An 18075-nucleotide genomic window follows, 5' to 3' on the forward strand; every position below is an offset into this window, starting at 1 on the left:
TAATCTACTGAAATCTATCAATTAAAAAAAATACTTAATAATCATGACCTAGTCAAGTTTATGGCTTTTCAGTTCCATTTTCCTGTTTTCTTTCTACTCAGCACCAAGCAAATGCTGTTTCTCTGTATAAACAGTGAAAATAGGGCTTAGAAAATTTAGCAGAGCCAACAAATTTGTAAAAATAAAAAAAAAATCCCAGTTTTTTCCTCTGATCTGCTTCTGTCAAACTAATGCTTCTAATGGAAGATGTTGTATTTTTCCTTTGTGTTGTTCAGGTTATATTTTATAACTTTTCCAGCTGTGAGCATTGCATGATACATCTTTTCCAACAGTGTGTTCACTGTGAACATGGTGTGCAATGTGAAAGGCCTGCCAGGGCCACTCTCTGTTCTGGTTTTGTGTCCAGCAGAGGCCATAGGAGGTGGTGCAATTGATTCCTCGTTTAACCAGAACTGAGCATTCTCAGTCATTCTGCTGCTCTTTCAGGCACTGGGGTAAAACAGAATTCTGGTTTGAATACAAAACTGATCAGTAACAAGCACTAATAAATACATGGAATTACTTCTAGCTACTGAAGCTCATAAAGTGTGATTTTTCATAACTACTGACCCAACTTAAGCTACTCTTGCAAAGAGGCTTTGATGTGCATATTGTTATAATCCTTGAGGCTTAAGCTGAGTTTTATACATAACTTTCTTTCTGCTCCTTTTTCATCCCTGTTCCAATACCACTTAATTATATGGTAGGGCTGTCTTGGACTTTTGGCTCCCTGGAGAGGAGAAGACAGTCCCTTTCCATTCACAGTGGCATAGCTGAACAGTGGGAATCCTTGTTCCCAGCAGCCTGCACACTGAAGTTTCCAAGGTTCCTTTTGTTAAAAGCATCCTAGAAGAGATATCTAAAGATACTGTAAATATTGGGAATTCCATATGCCACAGAGAAGCCCCCAAGGGCTCCCTGGCTGAGGGAAGTCATAGGTTGCATTATTCTTGTTTACCAGTGATGAGTAACCACAGTTTCTTTAGCTGACCAACCTAGGCACCACTATGTTGTAGGAGTTAAAGAAGTCTTAAAACAACTGCTTTCTCTCTCTACTTTTCCTTTTGCAATGATCATAATTTTGTCTTGGTTCAACAGGTCCTTCAAGTGTCTTCAGACACATCTGATCTGTACTTTGATCTGCTGTACTTCCCACTTACTAATTTTTACATGGGGAGAATCCTGTCCTAAAAGCTAAGATTTTGTATTCAGTTAGGAAATGTTCTGTTATTGAAAACAATAGACCTGTCTTGTTCTTCCAGAAGTGCTGTTTAAACAGAAGCAGATTCTCAGGAAAGGCGAGTCAGTGCACAGGAGCACAGCAGCCTTCCCACTGTAAATGGGAAACAGACATACTTAGTCTGAACCTTCAACCTCTTTGCTGCTCCTGATTGTTTTATTCTGGGCTCCAAAGTGGTCTGTAACAACTTTTAGCTCAAGTAGAAGGGAGTGTTCTCTCCTTTTCCTTATTTTTTTCTGTTTTTCTTTCTTAATGGATTGTTTCATTTTTAAATACAAATATACTGGAAGAAAAGATTGTTCCATATGTAAACCAGACAAAGTATAGCAGACTTTAAAGTTTACCATTAGCCATACAGGGTCAATAGGAGAGTAAGATAACTTTTCTTTTCTTTAAAGCATTGAAGAATCCAACTTGTTTGTTTATTTTAAAGAATGAATTTCTTCTCCTTTACTTTCCTTTAACAGTGTTCTCTCCTAGGAGTAACTTTGCTGGAGTGAACACTCACACTCTTTCAGGAGAGAAGTGCTACAAAACTATTGATATTTTAGCTTGACAATAAGAACTTTTCTAAAGAAAACTATAACAGTTATATGTAATAATAAAGTGGAGAAGGAAAAATGTCAGGGCACATAGGTGAATTATAGGTGAAAAATTCTTCAGACTTTTCTATTTGAAAGCTTTATGCTGGAGCTAGAGCTCCAGTGAAGTAAACTATAATAAATAACTACTATATAGATAAATATAAGGTGATCTGCTGCTTGTCCTATTTTTGAATCCCCCAACAATTCATTATCTCCTGTAGCTGCTTAGATATGATACTGCTTTGGCCCGTTTTGGCTCATTTAGGCTGACTGAAACACTGTTTTGGCTTTGGCAGACAAGTTACCACTGATTGATACATGACTTGCACCCCTGTCTTCAATGTTCCAATCCTCTGCCCACTTAACTTCTAATCATATCATCTGTCTCTTGTCAGAACTAGTTTGTCCATGAGGCTTAGTGTCTTATAACTAGCAGCAATTAAGGAAAATTTAAACAGCTGGACTATGGGAAAGTCCTTTAGGAGAGACTTCTAAGAAGACTAATTCTGTTTTTCCTAAGGAAAAATATCTGGCTCCTTTTTTGGTTCCAAAGATCTGTTTAATTTTGAAATAGGGCTAGAAGTCTCAATAAGTTACCGGCTGGCTGGGCAGTGTGTATGAGGGATGGAACTGTGAAAATTACTCATGGTTAGTCTAGCTAAAAACTACCAAAATTAGTGTGAGCTTTTCTGCTGAGTTATGTCAGCAGTGAATATTTCAAGAAATCCCTCATTTCAGATTTACAGCTCTAATTGCTATCACATTTAATTTTACTGTAGTGCTCTTTGTTTTCAATTACAGTTATATCATCTCCTTTACTTCATCAAATCTATGACTAGACTCTTATTTTATACTCTGCAATGCATGCTAAAATCTGGAGGGACCTTACTATAGATTCACTGACTGCAACTATGACTTCAGGAAGGGTACCCAGGTATTTTTCATGTGGCTTATCAGCCCACATTTCTTTCCAACAAGTGAAAGTTTTCAAAGTAATCATCCTGAAATAATTGCTTCTAGGCATGTTTAATATGCATGTAAGTATTTCATGATTTGAAACCATACATTTAAAACAATTAGATGAGGGGTGTTCATTGAAATATGCTGGCATGTGCTTGAAACTACATTTTTGATATGAGGAAAAGCATCAGATAATCAAAACCAGCTGTTTCAGGTCTGCCACAGAGGAGGCAGCTTAGGCAGTGAAATTCTATTCTCTGGCAGAAAAGGAGCAAGCCTATTCTTGCAACTCTAGTAGAGCAGAAGTTTCTGCAAACTGCGAAGCACTTGTTGTGTGTGAAGGTTGTGCTAATGTCGTATCTCTGAACAAACAGGATAGTCCAGGGAGAGAGCAGTCCTGTCAGCATAAATGCACATATTCCAGTTGCTGGCAGGAGCAGCAGAGCAGGCACAGCCAAGAAGGGGCAAAACTTCAGCTGCACAGCACAGTGTTGGTCCTCCTTACAAAGCAGTACTGTAGCTGGATGCATCTGTATCCACCCACTTATTTTGTTTAAGATGTTGACTTTGATCTGATTGTGTTAGTAACACACTTTCTGGATAGGTTTCATACATTTCAGTTCAGATCCCTGTGGCACAGACATCCACAATGGTGCTCACAGCTGTGAACAATTCTTTTTCTATTATTTTCAGTGCAGCCAAGAGGCATTTTCAGAGTTCTGTTCATTAGATATATTTACTTGTCTGCTTCAGAAGCTGATGTTTTATAGGTCCTTTTTCCTCTGTACTGATATTGTACATTTTCATTTTCTACTTGTCCTTATCAGAGCAGTTCCTGCCATCTTTGTTCCAGAGTAGTCATTGTGTGCATACTCATTCTCAACTGGTGCTCTTGGTTTAAAATTTGTGCCTCCTGTTCTTAGGGCTGTCTTCTCTGAGGGCTATGACTGATGAGCCTGCCTGAAGAAGGCTAAGAGAGATGGAGAGTTCCCAGCTGTTAGGATACAAGTGCAGTGGTGTGCAGCACAGCACTGTTGCACAAATCAAGCCCAGAAATGGTGTACTTTGAAATGCTGTACTGTAAACTGCAGTGGTTCAGGAGCTGATTAAAAAGCAGCTCAGTAGTGCAAAAGCTGCAAGTTGGGCAGGCAAGGAGGTCTAACAGCACCAATCATTCCAAGCTAAGGATCCTTTAAACTTCTACTTAAAAGCATCCCTTCAACTCTGCTTACAAAATAAAATCTGTTTAGGTGATGTTATGAACAGTAATTACTGTCAGACTTTGAGATCTGCAGAAAGAAATCGGGGGCAGCGCTTTTATTTTCTTGTTTGTGTTCCCATATTGTTTGGAGTTTGACTTGCTGCCTAACAGAGACATTTGGTAATGATAAAATAAATTACAGCACTTCTATTTTTCAGGTACAATGTGTGTATCATGGCTTATGGGCAAACTGGAAGTGGGAAGACATACACAATGTTGGGACCACAGTTAGAGGGGAACTTAGCATTCGCCATAGAAGAGGAATCAGAACTTGGAATTATTCCCCGAGCTACCCAAGAAGTGTTCAGGTAAAAACTAAGTAAACACTTGCCATCAGTGGCAGTCACTTTAAACTGTATGGAAAGGATGAAATAATGTTTGTAGTGTATTTATCATAACAGATTTCAGCTTCAAAATTGTTAATATTTATAGCTTCTCTGACCACCATTTGATACTTGAGGTTTCATATAGATTTCTAGTCTCTCTCCTGCTTAATCCAATTTTCTAAGACAATTAGATTATGCAGTTTTACTGTGTGTTATCTATCTGGCTTTCAGACTCTAATTAAACTTCTGGAAAAGTTTCAACCATAGTTGTGTTAGTCCAAAAGATAATGAAGTTCCAAAAAGTCCTGTGAAAATTGACAACTGGAATAGATGAAGAGGATTCAGATTAGAACCCAGTCCCAAGGAAGAAGGATAGTAGAATTTTTAACTACAATCTGTTCTTGTTTTAAGGGTTCTTGGATTTTTTCAGTTGAACCTAAAACAGGATTGAACTGATATGCTGCTATGTTATAGTAGAAGAGCCATTAGAAGTTTTTCCAGCTAAGCCTGTTTGTTTTGGAGAAGGGTATAAGCTAAATCAAAGAACCAATTTTGTATGAGAATAACTGTCTAAATGTAAATACTGTCCTGAATAGAGAAGCCCTTAATTTATGGATATTCTCAGGCTGTGAACAGATAACTTCTTCCAGATATAGTTTCCCATCTCTGTTCATTGCTTGCACTCTGCCAGATTTTATACTCTGAGCTCTGAGTGCAGTAACTGCCAGCAGAGAAATGATATTAAAAAAAATCGTGAGATGGGAGGCTAGTGGAAAAAACAAGCTGGCACAGCTGTTTGGAAAATTAAATTCTATTTACTTCCTCAAGTATAAATAAACTGTATATTCTGATTCTTCAAGTTAACATTAGAATATGGATGAGGCAATTCCAAGGCTGCAGATACTTAGTAAATGCTTTTATCAGATTGTAATCATATTACAATTAAAGAATAGATCTCTATTTACAGATTGTTCATTTGGGGTTTGACTTCAACATTTCTGGGCTTTTTTCTTCAAATTTTTTTCTCTTTTTTTATTTGCCAGGCTTATTTCAGAAAAGCCACCAGGAAGTTACTGGGTTGAGGTTTCTGTTGTAGAAGTGTATAATAATGAAATTTTTGATCTTCTGGCCAAAGACAGTTGTGGAAAAGTGTTTGGTGTCAAGCGTGATGTTGTCACAACCAGAGAAGGGAAGAGTGATGTGCCATCGCTGACGCACGAGTGAGTACAGAGCTTGCTCCTGCCATCCAAACACTATCTGGTGTTAACGCTGTGTAGAGCTGTCACAAAACTGCATTATAGGCACCAGATTGTTTCTAAACAATGAGTCCTTACCATATGCAAAAGAACAGTGCTGTTTCTGTTAGCCCAGCCTGTTAGACTGCAGTTGGCTGCAAATGTCAAAATACTTCCAGAAATAAATGTACAGTTACTTTGAGTTATACTCCTGTGCTGAGTGCCTTCCATTCAGAATGCCTGAAGATTGCAGCATATGTTGTTGTTGCTGGATCTATGGCATCTTGTCCGCTGTCAAAAAAGAAGGGATAATCTTGGCACAAAGCACTTTCCATTCAGCCTCATTGAATTATAAAATTTACAGATTATCATAGAATTTTACATACCAGTTGCAAATAGTTAAGCAGCTGTACGATGTTAGCTTTCCCTTTATGCTGGAAAGTTGGAGTTACAAATTAGGTTGGAGTTACAAAAAATTAGAATAAGATTTTAAGTGATCTTTTAATGCAAATTTCCATCTTAATATTACTTAATGTTCTGTTTTCATAACTGAAGATTTTAAAGCTGGAATTGTTATGTTGGCATTTGAACTGGTAGGTCTTGAAAATCACGGTTCTTCAAACTCAAAGCTAAGCAGCAAAGCTTCTCACCATTCACTTGTAAGATGTCCCTCCCCAGCATTGGTGTATGCCAGGTTTGATCCTTATTTACACAACTTGACAGTGTAGGGGAGAGCTAGGGTATTTAAGGCTACAGCTATACTTACTTTAATGCCTTCTTTTACTTACTAAGCATTATGAAGATTTGTTCTAGTACTCATGGGAATGATTCTTGGCATTAGGTAAGTGTGGCATACAAAGCAAATGTACAGTGCTTTCTTGTTATATATAAAAAACTTACCTTGGGTAATTAGATGTTAAAAATAAAATGTTCATAAAATTTCATCCATTAACAAGAGGGAATCTGTTTCAGATGCTTCATTTTAGTAATGGCTGTGTCATTTACCATAGAGTGTCCTGAGTGAGAAGGGGCCCACAAGATCATTGAGTCCAACTCCTGGCCCTGCACAGGACAGCCCCAAGAATCTCATTCTAGTACCTAGCCACCCTCTGGGTGAAGAACCTGTTCCTAATATCCAATGTAAACCTCCCCTGCCACAACTTCTGGTTGTTCCCTCAGGTCACCAGAGAGAAGAGGCTGATTCCTGCCCCTCTGCTTCCCCTCAACAAGGAAGTTGTAACTACAATAAGGTCTCACCTCAGTCTCTTCTTCTCCAGGCTGAACAGACCAAGTCACCACAGCTTCTGCTTTTGTGGCTTCCTTTCTTGGCCTTTGACCATTTTTGTGGCCTTTCTTTGGGCCTTATGCTAGGAATATCAATATTAGCTACAAAAAAAAAAAAAATTAGAATAAGCAGTACTAGTGGCACTAGAGAGGTGATGGTACCCAGTGGAATTAAACTGGACATCTTTCTGTGAGCACCCAGCATGAGAACAGATTACAAAAGGAGCATGTGCATTATGGACATGTCACATAAAGAAGTGTCCTGCTCCTTGAGTAAATAATGCTTGTGAAAAGAAACATCTTGCTCTATTGAAATGTTTAAAACAGCATTAGTGTTTTCTATGTTTCTGAGGAAATGTGATGTTTTTCTTTGCCTCTCTATAATAATTCTTATCATAGTCTAATCTCTACTTTTCCAAGGGGAATTAGCAGTCAGATATGAAACGCATCCCATGCCAATTAAATAAAATGCGCTATCAGTGGAGATTATTTTGTCCTGTGGGACTTAGTCACATAAGCAGACCAGTAGTTTGTTTATGTGGATTTAATGCTATTCCCAGCAAGCCTTGATAAAAATACAAGAATGTGCTGGAGGATTGTGCAAACATACTTTTATTCTACCTAGTGATACACATTTATTGATTTGTACTTTCTACCAATTTAATTGCTCATAGAAAAGTAGGAGCCCAGAGAAATTGTCAAGTAGTTTTCTTCACTGTAGGAGCAATAGGACTCTCCTTTCTTTCTGTGAAATAATAAGCACTGCAATATTCTCGGAAGGATTAACATTTGTATCTGGGGTTTGCCTGCTCTTGGTCTTGAGATTAAATACAATTTCCATAGAAATTCTGCAAGCTTGATTGCACTCTGCATGCTCCATAAGAACATGGAATGAATGAAAAGTGACTGGAGCTTAAAGTGATGAATCCTTTTGCCCTTTCTGTCTGTATTATGCTGACTAGTGGGTTTCTCTATGTCTCTATTCTTGTATTTCCCAACTGTGACTCTACTCCAATTTTTAGTATCTAGTTAAGGCTCTGCTGTCACAGGAATGAAAAACTCCAGAAGATGCTGCGAGCAGAACTCAACCTGTGTGTGCTGAATCTTTCTTGGAGGAGCTAATCTTTTTCCTTTGACTAGACAGGAAAGGAGCCATATGACGTAGAAAGTGAAGATGGGTGCATGTAGTGTGGGCATGCTGGGAGTTGAACTTTCCCTGTTTCATCAAAACCTCCAAGTAGTTTTTAATTAAGGTATTTCAGTAACTAAGGTGCTGGCCTAGCATAACTTTATTCCTGAAAAATGCCTGTTCCACTTCCCAAGGGAACTTTGCATAGTTAGTGGACCCATCTCTTTTCATAGGTTTTGGGAAAGGGAGAGGTGAGAAGCAGTGGGACTTGTGCCATAGAGAAAAAAAAAAAAGAAGCTGCAGTAAGGTTTCATTTGTCCCTCTAGTTAATAAAATGGCTGCCCTGTTTATTTCTGTAAATTTTAATTTATGGCAAAGGAACCTGGCGCCTTGAACTAAAACTCTTAAAAGCCACTTATCTCAATCAGTTAATGCTAAATTCTAATGCAAACATAAATAAAAATATGGACCTGTATCTCAATTACAATGCAAGCAGTGAAAAAAGTCCAATTCATAAACAGGTTATATTAATAATTACATAGAAAGGTTAATAAGAAAAAACAAACCCAAACAAAGTAAAGGAATCATTGAATGAGGCCACCCAGCTGCCTGAAATCTAAAGTAAACAGCTGGTGCTTTGAATAAAAACACATCCTCATTTATGATAATATTTCATCTAGAATATATTGGCCTGCTGGGTCTCATTGGCCTCTCCATATATCCACTAAAGTTACAGTAGTCTCTTTCCTGCTAACATGTTCATCTTACTGAATCACGAAAGCCTCAGTCTCTTTCTTCTTTTATAGCTTGGTTGACTTTGGAGAACTTTCAGCATCAAATTTTTAACGTAACCACAACAGGGCTTCTCTTTGTAGAATCTGGTCCTGGAACGTGCGGCACATAAGGCTCGATGAAGTCGTAGAGATTACACTAAAATATTATTTCTGTCAGTCCTGTGGGGGAGCTACTGTGCCAAGCTCACCACACTGGGCTGGGGGTGTTGCTTGTCTTCAAAGCCAGCTGCAGCTTCCCAGCCATAGGTGACCAGCAGTGACAGCACACCCTGAGCCCTGTCTTGCTGGCAAATGCAGGGATGGGGCAGCAGCTTGGAGCACTGACCCTTTGCCAGCTCACAGCAGCAGCTTGCAGAATCCAACAGCCTGGTGCTGCATCCTAGCCAAGGCTGCTTCCCCCCTGGGCCTTCCAGTCCTGGCTGACCAGCCCCTGGAAGATGCAGTTCAAGGCTTGGGAAGGCAGGATGTGTGCCTCCTTGGACGTGAGGCAATAGTCAGGTCACTCCAGAGTAAGGCTCTGACTGCAGGAGCTGGAGCCGCTGGTTCTCTGCTGGTACCACGTCAAACAATCAGGAGGCATCCCCGGTGGCTGCCCAGAGGTAGAGGGTCACTGTGGAGGCTGGCATGTGTGGCTCAGGATTGATAGGGGAAGTCTATAGAGATTGTTTACCTTGTGCAGGCCTGGATACACAGGGAACTGCACTTAGCTGGCTGCTTCTCCTAAGTGCCTATAGATATGGTGTGGCCAAATGCTTTTCTGGGCTTCAGATGCCCTTGCTTTGTTTTTTTAAAGAAATCGTTTTAGTTGAGTATAGTTTGTTTTCTTTTGTTCTTCTATCTCTAAACTCTTCAAGTATGGCTCTTAGCATAAAATAAGTTTGTGCCTGGTGTGACTTTTACTGAAATCAGCCAAATCTAATTCATAAAGACCCTGCCTTTTATCATATGCTAGCTGCTGCTGACTGCAGCGTTGTGGAACCAAGCCTGTAGCCTGTCATAAGTGTTATAAATAGTTGTGCTGTTACAGAGCATTCAGTGACCAGGCTATGATACACAGTCATCATTTATACCCCCACCTAAAAACAACTGTTTAGGTGTTCTACCTTCAATGATTATTGAAGAAGGCAACAAGTGAAAGAAAAGGGTAGGCAGTCTTATCTAATTTCTTTTAAACATTGCAAACATAGGGAAAATCATAGTGGGTTTTTTTCTTTACCTAACCAGTTTATTTCACTGTCTGTGTTTATTTCACTGTGTGTGCTAGGTCTTTGCCCTTGGATTCATATTTGCAGTATTTCTTTTAACAGGAAAAGAAAACAGATAGTATGAGATAAATGCTCTATAGAAATTCACATCTATTTATTCTGACGTTGTGCTCGTTGAACAGTGGAACTGGACTTTTTTCCAGGGATTCTGGATTTAATTCCAAGTGTGAAATATGACTTCCAGAGGCCCAGAGAAATTTTGGGGGGTTTTGCCTAATTCTGTAACTAAGAAAATGAGCTATCTCAGCATAAATTGGAGAAATCTACTTCTGTAAGACCAGAGATTCCAGCAATGTCTAAACCTGTGTCTTTTCTTCCAAAGTGCAGAGATATAGAAATGTCTGTTGCTTCAAGAGCTGAGCTATAGTACCTCTGGACCTGCAAGGCTGGCAGGACACTTCTGCAGCACTTTAAGGACTGCATCACAGCTTTTGCCTTGAATTGTCATCTTTATCTCACCTGAAAAAGTCTGTTTGTGCAGCTCAAAACTAAGAGCAGTATAAGGAGAAGAGCAGGGAAATGGAAATGCTGAGGTTCTCATTCAAGTTGTCAGCTTTCTTGTGTGATTTTTTCCTGCAAGTCAGTTAAGTATCCTTTCTGTTTCTTTACTTCTTAGGACTGTTGAAAATGCATCTGAATTTTTGCATCTAGTAAACAAAGGCCTACAGCTGAGAGTCACACACCCAACACTGGTCCATGCTCATTCCTCTCGCTCTCATCTGGTAGTGACATTGACCATAACCACAGTTGTCTTTGGAGATAACTTTGGTAAGTAGGATGTTACTAAGATACATCTGGAGCCAGTTGTTTTTAGAAAAACAGTTTGTGGACTGGGAGGTTTTCATATTGCTTTTTCTTCCTTTTTCCAATGTTTGATACGCGCCTTCAGTTCTTTTCCATTTTTCTAACTTCACCATTCCTTCTTAAATAACAGACCATTTTCATGTTTCTAGCACCTTTCTTTGCATGCCTTGACTTCCAAAGTTGTTGAAGTTTTATTGCATGAGGTAACTAATGAATAAGTATCATCAGAAAGTCATAAGATAAGGTATAAGATAGTAAATATCTTCATAAGGTACATACTCAAATAAAGTAGTTAAATCACTTAGAATGAATAATTACATGTCATAGAAAGTTTGTGGTTAAGCTAACTGTAAATTTTAGGGATCATCATATGCTTTTGGTTGAGAAAGAATGAAACTCTCTGCCTTGCAAAAATGCCCTTTAAATTCAGAATCTTTTGAACTGTTAGTAATAGGCCACTGCACGAAAAGACAAAATACTTGTCTTATTTACTATGGCAACATTGATATTTCTGCTTTCCACTACCACACCAAGACTTACCAGTTTATTGGTTGAGGAACAACATTCTTTTGGGGCTCTTGAGGTAACTTTGTTTTCTTTTGCTCATGTTATAATTAGGCTCTCTGCTTTCAGTACTGTGGTCCATCTCCTTCATATTCTGCAACAACAATATGATTTTAGAAAGCGGGATATATTTAACATTTTTTCCCTTAGACTGCTATCAGAAATTAAACCAACAAAAAAGCAGAACAGACAGTGCTCTCTCTTACCCGTGGGCCTTGCCAAAAGACACAGTTAATTTCTAAGCTGCAGCTCCAGCATTCCCGATGTTAACTCTAGTCAGCTCCAGATTCTTGTCAATTCGACTGACGGTACTTTTTCAAACTCAGTGCTTGCACCATTAGCACAGCAGCCATCTTGTCTGCTCCAGAATTCCCTTTGCCACTTCTAATTGCAGCCACCCCACTGTGCCATGTTGCCTGGCAGCAAAGCTCTGCAGAAATGGCTAATTGTGGTTGAATGCAGACTCTGGCTTTTGACTCACAGCACGTGGGTGAAGATGTGCACTGTAAGGAAGCAGAGAGAGCAGCACTGCACCTGGGACCTCACTGCAGCAGTGTGACTTGTTTAAAAGTAAAGGATCCTGATTTAAAAGCCAGATGCCATTGTCAAATATCTCAATGTCAGATACCTTAGTCACTAAAGAAAAACTTGTAAAGTCTTTGATGAGTTCTGCACCTAAAGCCAAGGTTGACAAGCCAGCACTTTTTCAGGTTTGATTAAGGTATTTTAGCATTTTGATCAGTATTATCTGTTGTTTGAGGAGAGCTATTTCTTAATTTCATTGTTGAAAGCTGAAGAGGAGTGGGAACACTTTGACACTCTATGGCCTGAAGCCATTTATTCTGTGTAAGCCAACACACCTGCTCTGCCTACACTGTGAAGATCTGGCTCAGGGTGTAGCAGCAGCCTACTTGGAGAAGTACAGAGCTCTGTAAGGCAAGTCAGTCTGCTCTTTAGTCAAGTTTTGCAGTTGGAAATTTTCTACTATTCCAGCTAGAACTCTGTAAGCACCCAAGGAGGTCTGTTGTCTCTATGACCTGTAGCAGATATATGTGCCTTTTATTCTTTTGTTCTTTCAGAGAGAGAAAGAAAGAGATAGATGAAAACCAAAACACTAAGAGAAAAAAACAAACAAACTACTTTGGGAATTCCATTTTGCATATATTCCTGCTAAGCTAATGTGAAAGCAGCTTTCCCAGACAGTATTTGTCTTCCTTCCCAGCAAACAGAGAAAGCCAGATGCTTCTGCTGAGGAATGATACTAGTAGGTAACCAACCTGAACAAGTGGAAATAACACTATTGAGGCTAATAGCTCGTCATGTGGAGATCTTGCAGTGGGGTATGAGGGGTATGAGGGCTGAAGGAAGTCTAGGGGGAGCAGCAGCAAAGGACAAAATAGAAGAGGCAGGATAAGGATTTTTTTTTTTTTGCCACAGCACCAGCAGTTGTAATTTCAAATACATAGAATCTATTTTCAGAGCCTACTGCTCCCAAGCATCCGAAACTGCATTTTGGTTGCAATAAGTCTAAAACTTTTTAAAAAGCCTCTTTAAAGTCCTTACTGGACTCCCATTTCTTGTTTTCCACACAGATGTGTGAACAATGGGGATATTGGATACAACACAATCTACACCGAAGCTTGTTACCTATTGGTACAATCAGTTTGATGAGTAAAACTTAAAGATAGAAAAAGTCATTCGGCCTGCCTGTGCCATGGATTCTGGCTTGTACCTTGCTTCTGTTAAAATAGCTTGAAGCAACAGATACTGCACGTCTCCCTATTGATACCCCATTTTTCCCCCTCCTAATTTTCAGTGTCAGTGAGAAGCTCTCTTTTGTTTTTTCCATTAACCAGGTACGTTATGGGAAGATGAACAAACCAGTCAGAGACTAAATAAAGAGGCTTCCTTCACCTTTCCACAAAAAATGAGAGACAATAAATCCACCTCTTCTTCCAGAGCCTCTTCACCGGTGCAGCTTGAAGCCACTGAGAAAATGAAGCAAGTCAAAACAAGACTGCAGCTGGTGGACCTGGCTGGGAGCGAGTGTGTTGGTAAGTGAACATGTCTGTTCATGGGCATGGATCCTCCTGGATCTAGATAAGAATAAATGCCTTAGTCCTTTATGGAGGGATGCATGCTGCTCACACAGGGGTGGTTTGAACCCACAGACGCATAAACAAAGTTTTGAGGGCTGATTGATCCAGTTTTACACTGGTACAGTTTAACTCAAAGTATGGCTGTATAAGCTTGAAATAAGCCCAGGACGGCTACCCCTATCATAGATACACTGTTTGTTCAGACTGCTTTGATTAGGCCTGTTTTTCTATTCTGAAAATTAGCATGTCTTTGGTACATAAATGTTTAAAGGGCATAAATTATTTAAATATTACAAATATCTGTAATAATTGATATCACCATGTGTGGATTTTTCCGCTTTATTGTAGAAAAAGTCTTGGAGAAAATTAGTGTTGAAAAGATAATATTGTTTTCATTGTTTCTTCAAAGCATTTTCCTCCTGCCTCCTCTATGCACACAATAATTTCAAAAACTTGATTATTTCCTAAAGGACAAGCTTTCTTACCAAGAAAAACCATGCAGCCAAATGTATCATTCCAGAAATAATGTTTTGAAAAGTGAACCAGTATTATGAAAGAGTCTTTTACTTTACTGCCAAGAATTCTTGCTGTTGCTCACTGTTAAACTTTTGTTCTACAGAGAAACCTAATATAATCCATTATTTTTTCATTTGCTCTAAATGCTGAAAACATGTAATTGAGCAACAGGGCGTGTGTTTGTTCTCTCAGTTAGATCAGGACAAACATTTCCTCGGTTTGGGGCTCAGCAGGCCAGATCCTCCAGTGAAGTCGGAAGAGCTGTGTTCACATCAGTGTTAGATGAATTAGTTAGTGGCAGACTGACCTCTGCCATCAGATGTGCTAGTGAACATATTGCTGAAAGTCAGGGCAGTGTTAACTCGTAATTGTTTTAAAATGTGGGCAAGTCTAAGTGAGCAGCAGTACCCCAAGCTTCTCACACATGTCAGCACCCAGCCCTGTTGGCTCTACAGCTGGCCTGGGTAATTTGTAGCCTTTACAATCCAATTAGTCCCTTTTTAGCAAACTGTGTTTCACTTTGAGAACTCAGCTAAATGCTTTATCAAAGTTCATCTAACCAAATGCAGATAATCAGTAGTTTAAACATGTAACCCCTCCCCTATTTGCAGTTTTCTTCTTTAGGGGGATAACTGTTATCCCAGGAGTCCACTTTTCCTTGATATACAAGCAGCCTGAGGATGGCTGCTATATATAATGACCCCAGTAAAATTACCTGGAGATTCATCCCGTCTTGGATTGTTATCCACCCTTTGGCAGGGTCTTCCAAACTGTTTTGCTGTGTCTCTGACAACTGGAGACTCTACCACTCCAACCTCATCCTCTCCCACAGTCACAATTCTACAGCTCTCCCTGTCCAGACTCCTGGGGTTTTTGCTACTACTGTACTTTTCCACATTGCCTTCTTGAGCTCCCCTTTGCTGGAAAATGCTGGCCTAAGGGGAAAACAAGATCTCTAGCCACTCTCTGTACCTGTCTAGAGATAGGAGAGTAGGCAGTAGAGGAAGCTGTTGGCCTCATCTGATCCCACTGTCATCAGCTCTGCCTGATGTGGATCATGTGCTCTGGGTAAGAAGTGACTGAGGGTGTATCTGTACCTCATCCACTATCCTCAAGAAAGCTTGAATTTGAATAATATGATGCTAAATGCTAACAGCAAATTTCTTGTCCCCAAATGGCAATGGTAAGGACAGCAGGAATTAATTACTCTTAACTGCACCCTCATCCAGACTGATCAAAAAGTTGAGCTTGCAGCACCTCTTTGAATTGGTGCAATGTGTTGCATAGACCAAACCTTTATTGTGTTGTTCAGGGGCAGCATAGCTACGTACAACCATGCTGGGTGGGTGGTAGAAGGGCACCTTCTACCACTTCCTTTATCCATTTCCTTACAGCAAATCATGCCATAAAACATCACTCCACAGGCTTTGGTGAACCCAAACACTTCACACTTGTGACTGCTGTACAGTTTTCTTGCTGCAGCTTGTGCCATCAGTGTCTTGTCTCTTATTTCCAAAGGGATACAGATGGGCCAGCTAAGTATTATAAAAAATGGTGGAACAAAACAGGCTTCTCTTTGGGGCCATTGTGGACTCGTCTTTTCAAAAGCAGTGTTGTCTGATCTAAAGGTGTTCCTGCTTTCTTGGTTCCTTGTTCTTAATACATATAGAGCAAAAAATGCATTGTACACCTGCAGAGATCAACTTATCCATGAGATGCTTTGGACCATCTGTAGACATTGAATCTTCTCTAACCTCTCCTTCACATTTACAGTTTTGAGGCAGATTTGCTTAGTGTTCCCAGTGCCTTTTTGTCCACTGTACCAGGTATGTCTGGAGTGACAGGGGCAGCACTGAGAGAGACCTCCTTCATCAACCGCAGCCTGTCCGCCCTGGCCGACGTTCTGGGAGCGATAGCAGAGCAGCGAGCTCACGTCCCGTACCGCAACAGCAAACTTACACACCTGCTGCAGGACTCCGTAGGTGAGGCATTATTCTGACTCTTCAACAATACAGATTTCTTCTCCTGCTTTTTCCTCTCCTTTGCTGTGTAAAACCAGAAGATGATCTTATACTCCTTGCTTGAATGTGCCCTCTATTTCAAAGACTCTGGCTCAGGTGAGTGTGAGTACACAGTGACAGTTTTGAACTCCTGAATCAGGCTAAACCGTGCCGTTTCCAAAGCTCAGTTGAAGAACAATATCTCAATAGGATCATGTAAAGGGTAAAAATTGCATTTCACCAGTGTTTCATGTCAGATACAGTTTAACTTTTAAACTTCAATCTTTGTTACTACAGGGTATAATCACCTGCTTGCACATTCCTTAACATTGTGCCCTGTAGCAGCAAGACAAAGGAAAAAGACAAGTCACTGGCACTGTGCTACAATTTCCTTTTGTGTTGGGGTCACTTCCTCTTCTTTAGCTCCTCATCAATGCAGAAGCAGTTTCAAAGCAAGTGTTATGCCTGCAGTGATGTTAGATTTGTGTCCGTATGTGTAATACATTAGTCCATTTTTCTTCAGCCAGAAAATATTAGCCCCTATGCTTTTAATCTCCAGTTCAAGGCATTGACAGTGAATGAGATAACAGTTCTTCAGAGTTTCTGAAATACTATTACTTTTTTGCTTAAGCTTTGATTTTCACTTAGTACTGGAGTCCCTACTGTGAGAAGGGAAAGCCAAAAAGAGAAGTGAGAGCTATGTTGTACAGGCACTCAGCCTGATTTTAACTAAGTCTGTTGTATGACTTTGGTGAAGTGTTGAAAATGGCCATTTCTGCCTTTGTTTAACCATTGTCTATAAACTTCAAGTCTGTTTTGTTTAATTGTCACACAAGCCATTTTGCCATTACCCCAAATTTACAAATATTTGACAGAACTTAAGTAAGTGTCCAGAGCCATAACATACATGATGATTAAGTAATGAAGCTAATAGGGGAAAAAATCTACATTACAAATTGTGAAACATTTTGGGGCAAATATATTGTTGGATATAGACTCCCCATGAAGGAGCTGTCTGTTTCAACAGCCCTTTTCAAAAGCAGTCTTCTGCTTCATGAAAGCAACAGTAACCTGTGTATCAGTATGGTAATAATGTATAATTTACTGAAAATAATGAGGTAAATAAGTATGTTTTGTCTTTCCCCTGCTTTTAGGAGGTGATGCTAAACTGTTGGTGATGCTGTGCATCTCTCCTGGCCAAAAGTACTTAACAGAATCAATGCAGTCTCTGGGATTTGGAACTCGTGCTCGGCAAGTTCAGAGAGGACAAGTCAAGAAAAAAAATTTCTCAGTGCCGAGTAAAGGAAAATAAAAACCTAAGACTCCTGTGGATTAAAGTATCATTAATGAGTTCCTCAGACTGAAATGTATATTGTTGTCCTTAAGCCATTCTTTTAGATATCAACTGCCAGATAAAATAAACAATCTTCAACATGGCATTAGTAAGCAATAAACCTGCTAATGATGTTCTTGCTCCAAAGATAATAGCAAGTATTGACAACAGCTACCCACCATGGTGGAATGGTAGAGAAATAAACTGGGCTTTAAGACATAGCTTTGGTGATGTGTTTCTTTAATTCTACTTGCCCTAAATCAACAGGACCCTGATTTAGGGTGGTTTGCTTCTGACAGGCCAAGGGTGCATTCTGTCTTCTCAGTAGAAGTCAGGAGTTTAAATATCATTCCAGTGTTTCATAGCAGCAAGTGAAATATGTCCTCTGTGTATTAAAATGAGACACATCAGTTTTTGACTGCTCTACTATCCAGCATGGATGGGCTCATTCCTAATGCACTAGCAACAGGTATGAGTGTAAAGGAGCCCATGAGCTGTACTGAATGGCGCTTTGTTCTCTGGTTTTAGGTAGGAAATAATGGCATTACTGAGATGGAGAAAAATAAGTAGGCTATATCTGTTATCCCTCTGGAATGTGGCTTAGAAAGCAAATGAGGGATTACACAACTTTTTGAAAACACA

The 18075-nt window shown here is 39.7% G+C and overlaps 1 protein-coding gene and 1 long non-coding RNA gene across 2 annotated transcripts in view; one reads left to right on the forward strand and one right to left on the reverse strand.

Moving 5' to 3' along the window:
- Positions 1-17654, forward strand: part of KIF25 (kinesin family member 25) — a 41101-nt gene extending 23447 nt beyond the window's left edge. Inside the window, exons 10-15 of the mRNA XM_059468303.1 lie at positions 4243-4392; positions 5454-5630; positions 10734-10885; positions 13342-13539; positions 15927-16082; positions 17255-17654. Of these exons, the coding sequence (XP_059324286.1) occupies positions 4243-4392; positions 5454-5630; positions 10734-10885; positions 13342-13539; positions 15927-16082; positions 17255-17412 (991 nt within the window). The 3' untranslated portion in view covers positions 17413-17654. The remainder of the gene's footprint in view (positions 1-4242; positions 4393-5453; positions 5631-10733; positions 10886-13341; positions 13540-15926; positions 16083-17254) is intronic.
- On the reverse strand, positions 4474-11580 carry LOC132071030 (uncharacterized). The gene is made up of 3 exons (XR_009418068.1): positions 11462-11580; positions 6903-7031; positions 4474-5936 (listed from the first exon to the last, which is right to left on the reverse strand). It is a non-coding gene; the product is annotated as an uncharacterized LOC132071030 (long non-coding RNA).
- Positions 17655-18075: the final 421 nt, after the last annotated feature.

The sequence above is a fragment of the Ammospiza nelsoni genome, chromosome 3, assembly GCF_027579445.1.
Source record: "Ammospiza nelsoni isolate bAmmNel1 chromosome 3, bAmmNel1.pri, whole genome shotgun sequence".
NCBI classification, from domain to species: domain Eukaryota; kingdom Metazoa; phylum Chordata; class Aves; order Passeriformes; family Passerellidae; genus Ammospiza; species Ammospiza nelsoni.